The sequence below is a fragment of the Hipposideros armiger genome, unplaced genomic scaffold, assembly GCF_001890085.2.
Source record: "Hipposideros armiger isolate ML-2016 unplaced genomic scaffold, ASM189008v1 scaffold_23, whole genome shotgun sequence".
NCBI lineage: Eukaryota > Metazoa > Chordata > Mammalia > Chiroptera > Hipposideridae > Hipposideros > Hipposideros armiger.
The window spans coordinates 5,251,694-5,265,164 of NW_017731373.1; the positions used below are offsets into that span (position 1 = coordinate 5,251,694).

Genomic DNA, 13,471 nt, shown 5'->3' on the forward strand with positions numbered 1-13,471 from the left:
GGATTGGGGGAGGGGGGTTGTCACCTCGAGGAGTAAAAAGTATAACTATTGCACTGTGTTGTACAGCTGAAACGAATTCTAAAAAATGTGTATTTCACAATAAAAAATAATTAAAAAAATGTATATACAAGTTTCAAATCTACTTTCCTCTATAGTAAAAGACTAAAATTGCCTGCTTTAAATTTTATTGGCCATGGAACAATTACGATTTGTTTATGTTATAAACATTTTAACTTCCCTTCCTCACTAGCAAGAAGTACACAGGCAGGTCAGCTGAGTGGCTCAGTTGGTTAAGAGTTTGCTTAAGAGCACGAGCTCTGAGCAACAGGGTCGCTGGTTGGATTTCCACATGGGCCAGTGAGCTGCGCCCAAGCTGAGCCGCCGCTGAGCTGCCAACAGGTGGCAGGATGGCTCAGCTGGTGACAGCTCGTGCTCCTAATGACAAGATTGCCTGATCGATGGTGGGCTACACCCACCCACAGCTGGGACTGAACTCAGCACCTTGAGCTGAGTTGCCGTCTGGATGGTTCAGTGGATAGAGCATGTGCTCTTAACAGCAAGGTTGCTGGTTCGACTCTGGCATGAAAAAAAAAAAAGTACACTGGCATGTGTAGGAGGCTATATTTTAATTAAGCATAACAAAGAATACAGAGTTATGAAAATTATTTCTTTAAAATTAATTATTTTAAAAAGCAGGGAGGAGGAGTGGCTAGCAATCCAGTAACTTTTAATTAGATGCCACTGCAAAATAAGATAGTTAAAAACTTATCAATGCTATCGTTAAAATCTTTAATTCTAAGCATATGTATCAGACCATCATGTTCTCAATTTCTCACTGTCATAAATGACTCTGAGCTCCTATCACCCACATCAAAAGATGTTAAAAATAATTATCCTCTATCATTAAAAAAAAAAGCTTAAGAATAAGTGATACCTTCCCCAAATTTAGCAAACAATTTGACATAATTACTATAAGACACAGTATCTGATGAACACACTGAGAGCAGTTTGGGTGGGAAAATGATGACTGAAGCCCAACTTGGGTTAAAGAAAGAACGTGAGGTAAAGAAAAGGGGTCAAGTTGTTTACCATATTCCATTTATCAGGGAAGGAAAATATCAATCATGAAAGAAAGAGAGGGGATAACTGCAGGAGCAATCTTTGAGGTGGCTGCAGAAGATGGGATCCAGGCCTAAGTGGAAGAGATGACTTTTGACACAATCTGGGATATTTCATCCACTGAATAACAGAAAAGGCATGAGAATGTGAGTAAAGATGCTGGTAGAGTGGTATATTTGAATGAGAAAATAAGAGAGTTCCCAACTATTTTCTTATTCTTTTTTAATGACACAGAAAGCAAGCTGAAAATGAGGATTAAGGAGGGTGAGAGTATGAGGAAAGAGAACACATAGAAGGAACAGTGTGAAGGGACATGGACCCAAGAAGTAGAGCAAGACTGCAAGGCAGTATTATGTGCCCATTTGAGATTTTTTTGTCTTGCATTTAAAACGGAGAAAGTTGGAGGTCTCCTTGAAGTAGAAGAAATAGAACTGCTAGAGTGAGTAAGGAGTCTGAAAGGAGGGAAAGGAGAAAAATAAAGCAATATGTCGGTCTAGAGATTAAAACTTAAGTTATATAATAGTACAGATTGGCTATGATATGTAATATTAAACTTCTAGGAAATATACTTTCTTAAGAACTTTTATGGTCTTTACAGCAAAATTGCTAGTGTCATAAGTTTCAATTAATATATATGGCTTGTGACATTTTTCTGAGATAATTTCCTGTTAACTAAATACATTTGATTATGTCTCAAAATATAGCAAAATCAGGACTCAAAGGGCCTTCCTTTTAGGACTAAAGTCCAGAATTGCTTTAAGATTCTATAGAGATTAACATTCTGTTTTTCTGAAGTATGAACACATGGTTAGAACCTAATGACCTGATAGGAGAAAAAATGGACAGACAGACCTGCTCTGGCAACCGGTTGATTACAATGAGTGCTGGGTCTTGACCATTAATCTCTCAAGTTGTAATTTTTCCATTTCTGGCCATGACAAGGTCTGACACAATATTATGAAGTATGACAATATAAAATAATGTGAATAACTTTTTTTTACTATCATAGCTTCCAAAGTATAAAGGAAAAAAGGAAACTGATATTTTTTATACGCTTGTGAGTCCCAATGAAAATCACAGCATTTTAGAATCTCATTTTGTATTTCATTATTCTTCTAATCAATATTTATTAAGTGTTCATAATCTACATGAGAAAATACTAGATTCTAGTAACAAATACAGAATATATGACCACTGCCCACAAAGAGCGTACAATCTAAAGAGAAAGCATAAAACAAATTTTAATAAGCAAAGCTTAAATGTTAAAACAGTGCAAAACAAGGGGTAGGGAATACACACATTCATTATTCAAACAGAATTTTGAAAGCTCCTGAACAAGGATACGCATATATGTACATTACCACACCTAAAGTTATAAAACATTCATAAATACACAGAAAGAGAAAAAGAAGCAAATGAGTCCTGCAATTGCTGCTACAAATAGCAACAGATGCAAGCCTAAGTGAGAGCCAATCCAACTTTAGGAGATAGGAAAGAAATAGGTCAATAAGCAAGCTTTTAGTGATAGGACAAAAATGAAGATGCACTTTAAGTTAAGCTGCTGGTTAGGAGATGATTACCTGAACTTCTTCAAACTCACTCCAGTACACAGCAGAGGCACTCTTGGAGGCTGTATCTGGGAAGATAAGAAGCTACTTTCCTGTGTGTTCCTTTCATTTTCATTTTAAAGCATACATGAATCCAGTGGTGATAAAACTGTATGTCATACTATTGTGTTAATGAAAAGATAATGTGTGTATTTTGCATAAATTAACAAACAGATTCAACAGATGCATTTTTTTCCCTTCTATCACAAAACTGAGTAATAGGAAACTCTTATTCTAAGTTTCTTAATCTTGACTATTTAGGCTAAAAAGTGCTTTCTCTGATCATTTTCAAGCGAAATTTACTAGCAATATCATTTCATGTTACCAGTCTGAGTTCACTGATTGAAGTGATTATACATAGTTTTATATTGTCAATAAAATAACTGCAAACAATACTTAAAATAAAAAATCTCAATCAGTATATGGTTGAAATTGGGCTTCCAGAAAAGGAAACATTCCAGAACCGGAAACAGAAAGTTTCAAATTAAATAAATAATCTACTGAGATGATGGTTACTCAAATAAAGAATCAAAACATACTGTCCTCAACAGGAACAAATCTGATCAAAATAAAAATATGGAGAGAGAGGGCATGGGGAAAGCCAAAGCAACTATCAGAATGAAAAACAGCGAAAGAAAGTTTTCCAGTCCCTTAAGAAGGATTAAAAAAAAAAATAAAAAAAGAGTACGGAAAACTACAAAACTTAAATATATGTGTTTTAGTACACATATTTCATTTACTATGTTAAAATTATTTTTCTTATAATCTCTCCTACCTCATTATCTGAATCTTGAATAACTTTATAGAGGGCTGGTACCAGTGTTTTTTTCCGGTGTAAAGTTGCAGCATAATTGGTGATCTGAGTGTCAGGTAATGCCTAAAAAAAACATCAAAGGGAAACAAAAGTGAACTTAATATTCTGCAAGTCAGGATCTTTATTTTACATGAGTTCCTCTTGAAAAGATTTATGATAGAGTCAACTAAGAAAAGTTAAAAATAATTAATACAAGAAATAACCATGAGAGTGAATAAAACAAATTAAGTTAGGATGTTATATAATTCTAACTACTCAACCATGAAAAATGATTAGGGATCACACATTATACTAAGGCTGCTGAAATGGTCACCTTCAACTGATCGAGTCTAAAAAAAATAGTTTAGAATAATATATTTCCATTCTTGCATTTTATGTTTACAAAACACTTATTTCTATAGTGTTCATAAATTATATAGTTTTCAATCAAATCAATGATTTTAAATTACAGGAAATAAAAATATAAGGCAAAAATCCTATTTCTATTCCTTATTAAAACTTGGAGGCTTCCTCTCTTTTACTAAATATATTTTTAAATTTATATATCCCTCATCAATCCTAACAACTATTTTCATTTTTACACATTATCTTCTAGCCATTAGTGCCTTTTTACAGTTGTAATTATAGAAACATGTTATTTCAAATTTTGCTATTTCCACTTTATATCATAACATTTGTTTCAGTTTCTCCGCAGAACACATATTCACTGTTTGAATTACTGACACATTCTTATCCTCAATCTAATTTACCTTGAATTCTGATAACCATTCTTCCACAACTCCACGTTCAGATCCCAGCATCTTCTTTTACCTTTGATCACTCTTTTACTTCTGAAAGAAAAAAGCACTGAATTGCGGATAGCATGACTACTTAGAGAAATTACCAAATGTAAATAATGTGTGCCTTTCACTAAAGAAGAAACTCATTTAGTATATATTTTAGATAAGGAGAGGCTTACTTTTAGTCTAGAGCTCAATTAAAACTATTTTTTTTTAACCCTCTGTTGGGTGCAACTGATCTCACAGATTCATTGCACAAAAATTTTCAAATATCTAACAGTTAACTTAAGTAGCATGACTCATCGCTTCCGTATCTTCGCCCTCTACCGTAACCTAACGTCAGTTGTGTTTGTGACTTAGTAAAGACGTATTTCATAGCGGCATGTTTGTGTGCAATGAATCTGTGAGATCAGTTGCACCTGACGGAGGGTTAAGAAAGAAATTCTATCTGTAATGATACATTCGCAAACTATTTTCCTAATGCTTTTATATTTTCCCCATCAATTATACTTCAAAGTGGCAAAAACAAGTTTACTGAATGAAATCAAACTGCACGTTACCCAAGACAAATAAATGCACTGTCCATGCCTGGAGCTTTCACCAAATATACAACTAGAATAAGTTATACATCACAGGACAAATCATGTAACAGATTATAAATGACAAAGCTAGAAAAGCTAGAAATCAAGGGTTATATATTCAGCAAACTGGTTACAAATGTACATATACTACACAAAATAAGGCCTTGAAGAAGAAAGATTTTTATGTTTTCTAAAATGGAAAAATGTTCAAGTAGAAAAAACATGTTATGTGATTCCTTTAAAAAATTATATAAAATATTTAAAAAAACCCGCTGGAAATTTATATACACTGAATTATTAAGTGGTTGCCTCTGAGGGAAGGATTACTGATGATATTCTAATTAAGTAACTGAATTATAAAAAAAATAAAAAAGCATGTATTATTTCTAAAGTGAGGAAAAACAATAAAAGGTTTTTGGTTTTTAATTTAAGGATCAAAAGGTAAGAACTAGAAATAAAGAACTTTTTTTGGGGAAAAGGAAATGTCTTCAAAGCAACTAAAAATGAAAGTTTCTTTATTAAAAAGACAGTATTTCCTAAGATTGTGTCATATTCCACATTAAAATTTCTATTTTAAAAAAGGAAATCAGATTTTTCTAGTTTCCCCCTTCAATTCTAAAAGGATCTAAAAAATATCCCCATTATAATGCACTCTACCACGTACTCTGTAAGCAAGAAGTACAAAAAGGAGTAAGATGTGCCCCTTATTTTCAAATAGCAAATGTTCTTAAGATAGACTGATGGATTTATTCAAATAAAATGCAAGAGAAAAAAAGAGATAGTAGGAAAATCTACAGATCAAAAAAGGTGTAAAAAAAAAATCAATAACCAAAGTATGAATGTTATTTAGACTCTGATTCAAACAATTAAAAAGAGTATGACATGGGCCAAGCAAGTGATACACTGCTTAAGAGTTGGCTTGGGAGCGCCAGCTCTGAGCAGCAGGGCCCCGGTTCAGATCCCACATGAGGGCCAGTGATGCTGTGCCCTCTACAGCTAAGATAGTAAACAACAGCTCGACCTAGAGCTGTGCTGCCAAGAGTTGCCGGCGATGGCGTAGGCTGCAGCCCCTGATGCAGTGGGCTGCCGTAGGCCACTGTGAGTGGCCTGCAGCCAGCGTGAGNGATGGCTTCACTGGTGAATATCACCAAACATTTAAAGAACTAATACCAATCATTTTCAAACTTCTCCAAAAAACTGAAGATGAAGGAACACTTCCTAATTCATTCTGTAAGACCAGCATTACCCTGATACCAAAGTCAAGACAAAGACACTACCAAAAAAAGAAAAGGAAAGGAAAGAAAATTACAAACCAATATCCTTTATGAACACTGATGCAAAAATCCTCAACAAAATACTAGCCAACAGGGCCGGCTGAGTGGCTCAGTTGGTTAAGAGTTGGCTTAAGAGTGCAAGCTCTGAGCAACAGGGCCACCGGTTCAATTCCCACATGGGCCAGTGATGCTGCGCCCCCAGCTGAGCTGTTGCTGAGCTGCCAACAGGTGGCAGGATGGCTCAGCTGGTGTAACAACAAGATTGCCTGTTTGATGGTGGGCTACGTCCACCCACAACTAAGACTGAACTCGGCACATTGAGCTGAGCTGCCACCCAGATGGCTCAGTGGATAGAACATGTGCTCTTAACAACAAGGCAGCTGGTTCGACTCTGGCATGGGTGGTGGCTACGCCCACCTGCAACTAAGATTGAACACAGCACCTTGAGCTTAGAGGCCACGAGCTGCTGACGAGAAGCCAGATGGCAACTGGCGCCCTCCACAACAAAGATTGAAGAACAACAACTTGGCTGGTCCCCTTTCCCAATTCCCCAACACTGTTCCCCTCCTCCAATTCCCCAAAATCTTAAAAAATATATATATAGCAAACAGAATTCAGCAGCATATTAAAAGGATTATATACCATGACCAAATGGGGATTTTTTTCCTGGAATGCAAGGATGGTTCAACAACAAAAAATGTAATATAGCACATTACTAGAATAAAGAGAACACACGTGAATATCTGAAAAGATGCAGGAAAAAGCATTTGACAAAATTCAACACCTTTTTATGATAAAAACATTTAAAAAAAACCTTGGAATAGAAAGAAACTATCTCAACATAATAAAAGCCATATAGGAAAAACCCAGAGAACATCATACACAATGGTGAAAGACTGAAAGACTTTCCTCTAAGATCAGGAACAAGGAAAGTATGCCTGCTTTCACCACTTCTATTCAACATAGTACGGGGAGTTGTAGCCAGAGTAAATAAGCAAGAAAAAATAAATAAAAGGCATCCCAATTAAAAAGAAAAACAAAATCATCTGTTTGTAGCTTATATGATCTTATATGTAGAAAACCTTACAGATTACACACACACACACACACACACACACACACACACATACAAATAAAACCTGTTAGAACTAATAATGAATTCAAAAGTAGCAGGATCAAAGTCAATACACAAAAATCAGTTGCATTTCTCTACATTAAGAATAAACAATCTGAAAAGATAATTACAAAAACAATTCCATTTACAATAGTATCAGAAAGAATAAAATACTTAGAAATTAACCAAGGAGTAAATAAAAGACTGGTACAATGAAAATTACAAACATTGGTGAAAAAAACTAAAAGGAGATCTAAATAAATAGAAACAGATCCAATGTTCATGGAATGGAAGATTTAATGTTGTTAAGAGGTCAATACCACCCCCAAAGCAATCTACAGGTTCAAGGCAATCCCTGATGACTTTTTTATAGAGATAGAAAAATCCATCCTAAAATTCATATGAAAGCTTAAGGGACCTTGAATAGCCAAAACAATCTTGAAAATGAAGAACAAAACTGAGGACTCACACTTCCTGATTTTGAAACTTGCTGCAAAGCTACAGTAATAAAAACAGTGTGGTACCGGTATAGATACACCAATGAAATGATTAGAGGAAAAAATAATTAGAGAAAAATAATTTAATTAATGTAAAAGCAGGCAAGAAAGAAAAACAATAGGGGCTAAATAGCAAACAATAGTAAGCTTCTATATATAAACACAACTATATCAGTAGTTGTATTATAGTATAAGGACAAAAAATTTCAAGTAAAAGACTGAGCTTGTCAGACTGGGTTAAACAAACAAGCACACTTCTTTAAGGGACACACTTTAAATGTAACTACACAGAAAGACTGAAAGTAGAGGATGGAAAAAATATACCATGCAACACTAGTATACACATAAAAGAAAATTGGTATATTCTGCTAATATCAGAGAAAGTAGAATTTAAGGCAAGAATAATTACTCTAGATAAAAGGTATATCACATAGTGATAAAGGGATCAAATAGGAAGATACTATAATCATAAACTTGTATATGCCCCAAAATAATCTCAAAATATGTAAAGCAAAAATTTTCAGAATTAAAAGGAGGAATGGACAAATCCTTAATTATAGTCGGAGACCTCAGTGCACCTCTCTCTGAAGTTAACAGAAAAAGCAACCAATAACCAGTAAGATCTGAATAATGTAATTAACAAACTTGACCTAAAGGACCTATACAGAACATCATACTGAGCAACAACAACAAAAAATACACATTCTTTTCGAGTGTGCACAAAACATTTATCAAAACTGACCACATACTGGGACACAAAAGCCTCAAGACAATTCAAAAATGATAATGCCATTCAGCATATGTTCTCTAACCAGAACATAAGCTAGAGATCATTAATAAAAACAATAATTAATAAATAAAAAACTAGAAAAATATCACCTCCTGGAAATTTAAAATTATACTTCTAAATAATCTGTGGGTCAAAGAAGAAATCAAAACTGAAATTAGTAAATACCAGGGGTGCCAAAAAAATGTATACAAGTGGACACTTTGGTCAACATTGCTCAAGCAGTAGTTCACCTTAATCAGAAGTGTCTGGACACTGATGGTAATCACTTTGAGCACCTCTTGTAATTGCAGAAGTCAAATGTGACTTGTATGCATCTTTTGCTATTGGTATATATTGAGTATTACAATTTTAATAATTTTTTCCTTTATTAAAATGTATATACATTTTTTGGCACCCATTGTATATTGAACTCAATGCCAAGAAAGATATAACATTAAAACTTGTGAGAAGCAGCTACAGCCCTAATTGCATATGCAGGAAGTCCCCACTTTGCATGTATAAAGCAAAGACATAGCTCCTATATGCATGAGTTTGAGCTAAGACTTCCTGTATTAGCAGAGAGGCTGAAAAAAATCAATGGTTCAAGTTTCTAGAGAATATGGTCAATAATGCTGCAACAACTATACAGAGGGTGACAAAAAAATGTATACACATTTTAAGAAAGGAAAAAACTGTATTAAAATTNAGCCCTAATACAACATAATGAACAAAATAATAAACTACTGGAACATGATCTGAAGGAGGTCAATAACTACCTGCCGGGAAGCAAACTCATTGTGCGTTGGTAGCTGCCTTCCTGCAAGCACAATAAACTCTCCATTGGGTAGACATTGTGTCTTGGCTGACAATTAGCATATATCTTTTTCAGGAATTGTCAATTTACAGAGAATCAGAATATAAGAGATAGTACAGCTAAATTGTTTAAGAGTATGGGCTCTGGCTCTAGACTGCCTTGAGTTCAAATTCCAGCTCCATGACCTACAAGCTATGTGTCCTTGGGAAAAGTTGCTTAGCTAACCTGTGGTATCAAATTACTCATTTATAAAATGGGGATAATATAAATATCTATGTCAAAGTTTTTTTAAAAAAAATTAAATAAGTTAACACATCAGTGAGCAAAACTAATTATGATACCTGTTCTTAAGGGTTTCTGGTGGGCTCAAATTTTTGAATAACAAAGCTATATATAAGTATCAGGACAACATATGAGATAGTAAAAATGATTGTACTATTGAAAATTTTCAAACTAGGTCAAAAACCATTTAGATATTTAAAGGTATAAATCTGAAATTTAAACACTTAAAATGTTCTGTTATTGTAAATACCAAGTTCCCTAAGGAAAAATCTAGAGGTAACTGTCAAATATATGAGGCACTAGCTACAAGTGGCTATTTAAATTTAAATAAAATTTAAAGATTCAATTCCTTAGTTGCACTAGCAACATTTCAAGTGCTCGGTAGCTAAATGTGGCTTGTGCCTCCCATACTGGACAGCACAGATACAGAACATAGGTATAATCACAGAAATTCTGTTGGACAGCATTGACTTAGATGTAGCTAAGTAATACAGTTATGCTGAGTAAATTCAATAAATCAGTAAGTAAAGTTTAGGCAACAAAAAGGTTAAAATACACAACTATTAAAAAGGAGACACTTTTAAAAGTAAAATTTAAAGGCATTAATTAAGATGTGATTATTTCAAGTCTCCTAGGTAAAACTGTTTAATTTTAAGCTTCACCAAAGATTACCAAACATTCTAATATGTCTAACTGCATGGGAAAATCATTCTGTATCTTTTAAAAAGTTAAATTCATAATTTTTACCTCTGTTCTAAGATCAGTTTTCTAAAGGAGGAGGTGGCACAGGAATGCGGCAGAATTCAAGTGTGGAATTCATTTGTTGAGGCTTAAATATTTTCCAATTCTATAAAAAATAAAAATGAAAAACTTTGAAATATTGAGAAATAACATTTGCAAAAAGGTAATACAAAGGATAAAGAACAACTTTGACAAGACATTTATAATACAGTTCATCTAACTTAAAAAATAGTGATTCAAATTTTATAACTAGCATATACTTGTGCATCATTATCAAACCTAATTTAAAAAACATTAGATTTGGAGAAAGGAAGTCTGAGTTTTAGTTTCAAATTAGCCTAAGTTTGTAAGACCTTGAGCAGGTTACTAAATTTTCTGGAGCCTCACTTGGATAATCTATAAAATTAAGATTTCCAGCCAAAAACTCTACGAATCCAACTTTTGAAACACAGTACAATGATACCTCTCTCTCTCCCCCTCACACACCCTCACACACACACACACACACACACACACACACACAATCATTAAAATTTTAATATGCAGTATAAAACCAAGCTTAAATAATAAGTATCAATGACTATAAAATCATTTTGGACGAGTGTCACAGAACTGAAAATTTTTTCATTTTTAAAAAGAACATAGAAAATGCTATTACTTGAATTTCTGGCACAAAAATACATTAAAAATTTTCTGGTCAGAGAGAATCATGTTCAAATTGCTAAAAGTATACTTTTCTCACAAATTAATAACTATTTTCATGTAGTTGCTGACTACAGTATACTCTCTGACTCAAAACTGTATGACAACTTTAAACCTAAAACACCAAAAGAAAATTAACATTTTAAAATGTTCACTAATAAAAATGTTATTTTTTGAAATACAAAGAACACTGCAATAAAATATTCTCAGAATTATTACATTATCCTTATAAAGTTTCCAATATTTCCCAAACTGAAGATATGTCAGGACCTCCTAATCCAACTATAGAAGCTGACTTTCTCTCTTATATATTGGGCTATTACAGGAGATTTTTATTTCATGAGAAGCCTTGCAGTGGGGGGAAAAAACTTAAAAACTTGGAAAGGACTAACATAATATCTCTGGGAACATGTACAAGAACTAGTAACACTTTAGGAAGGGGCAATGGCCATCTTTTTGTACCTTGAGAATTTTGAACCACCAAGGCAACTGACAGATTTTGAAGCAGTGCAGGCAAGTCGACTTGAGCTCTATGCTGGGCATCTCTGTAGAGATGGTTCTCTAACAATCTTTCAGGGTTAAGGATACAGATAAGGATACTCACTAGGCTTTCAATTTAAGAAAGCAAAACAAAACAAGACAGCCTGACAGGACAAATGATAAGAAAACTGAGTTTTATTAAACTTGAACACAGCTTTAAACAGCTCAATCTCCGATTAATTGGAAGTAATTAGCCCCTCACCCATTTGAGGGACAGAAAGAAACAGGAACCCTGTTGGGAAAGTAACACTGTCTGGAGCCTCTATGGTTCTGTCATACACAAAGTCTGGTACACAATAAAAAATTACTAAATATGCAAAGACAAAACTATGGCCAATAATTATGAGGAAACAAGAAAAACAGTATACACATTCCTATGAAGTGCACATGGGCCATTTTCCATGATAGACCACATATTAGGCTACAAATTAAGGCTCATAGATTTAAGAAGATANACAAGTTGCTGTCCTTTTGTTCTTCAGTCTAGTTGTGGAGGACATTGCTTCACTGGCCCATGTTGGTATTATCATTGCGCTCTTCCCGGCTGAGGCAGTTGCCCGCCAGCCATTGGACTGCCGTTCACGGCAGCTCACTCCAGCTGCCCGGCTCATGCCGGCTGCTAGTCACTCATGGTAGCTCATGGCAGCCCACTGCAGCCTACATCATCATCAGCGACTCACGGCAGCCCAGCTCCAGGTCAAGCTGTTGTTCACCATCTTAGCTGTAGAGGGCGCAGTGTCCCTGGCCCATGTGGGATCTGAACCGGCAGCCCTGCTGCTCAGAGCTTGAGCTCCCAAGCCAACTCTTAACCAACACACCACTTGGCCAACCCCACCTTCACCTTTTTAGAAGGCTGTTCTGAGAATGCCATGTAAGGATACCAGACTAGTCTACTAAAGGATGAGAAGCCACACTGAGAACACTGCAAACATGCCTTTAATAATGGACAGTCAGCACCAACTGCAAACATGTGTGTGAGAACATCTTGAACCTTCCAACTCAGTCAACTCTCCAACTAGATTCAACTGCATGAGACAGCCAAGTAAAACCAACAGAGGACCTGCTCAGCCAACCTACAGAATCATGACAAATAATAAATCTTTTTTTCCTAAGTCATTAAGTTTTGGGGTACTGTATTAAGCAGTGATACCAAACAAATAAACTTTAAAATAACAATACTTAATAGTTTCCTGAAGGTGAGAAAATTCACTTGAAATTTTTGTTTTTATCTTTAATTCACCTATTATAGTATCCTGGAGGTCATGCTGACACTAATGTTTCATTCCACTACGATTAAAAAAGAGAAATTAATGTGTGCAAGTACAAGGGGGAGCCACTAAAATATTTTGTGTGAAGTAACAGGCACTTTAGAAATAGCACTCTGGTTACATTGTAGAATGGACTGGAGGGAGGAAAGACTGAAGGCAAGGTGACCAATAAGAATACTACTGGAATGGTCCGTGAGAGGCCTCGTAAGAGATTAGAGGCCTGAACTACTGTTGCTACTGCTGCTGCTGCTACTACTATTATATTACGTATTTATGATGTACCAAGTGCTATAATAAAAACCTTACATATTATTTGCTAATTTAATCCTTATAACCCTTTAAAAAACTTATTATTTTGATATAATTATAGAGTGACTCACAGAAGTTCCCAAAATATGTGCCAGAAGGTCCCATGTACCCTTTGTCCAGTTTGCTCTAATGCAGCGGTTCTCAACCTGTGGGTCGCGACCCCTTCGGGGGTCGAACGACCCTTTCACAGGGGTCGCCTAAGACCATCAAAAAACAAAAAGATATTTACATTACGATTCATAACAGTAGCAAAATTACAGT

At 34.9% G+C, this 13,471-nt stretch overlaps 1 protein-coding gene across 7 annotated transcripts in view; it reads right to left on the reverse strand.

The window, feature by feature from the left end:
* HYCC2 (hyccin PI4KA lipid kinase complex subunit 2) overlaps positions 1 to 13,471 on the reverse strand; it is a 76,603-nt gene that overhangs the window by 37,174 nt on the left and 25,958 nt on the right. For 4 of the 7 annotated variants that reach the window (XM_019635718.1, XM_019635715.1, XM_019635717.1 and 1 more), the window contains 3 exons: positions 10,398 to 10,497; positions 4,290 to 4,370; positions 3,502 to 3,603 (listed from right to left, as the gene is read on the reverse strand). In XM_019635718.1, the coding sequence (XP_019491263.1) occupies positions 3,502 to 3,603; positions 4,290 to 4,340 (153 nt within the window). In that variant the 5' untranslated portion in view covers positions 4,341 to 4,370; positions 10,398 to 10,497. Of the gene's footprint in view, positions 1 to 2,699; positions 2,756 to 3,501; positions 3,604 to 4,289; positions 4,387 to 10,397; positions 10,498 to 13,281; positions 13,403 to 13,471 lie in introns of those variants that run through there. The other 3 variants (XM_019635716.1, XM_019635714.1, XM_019635719.1) reach the window with 3 other exon arrangements.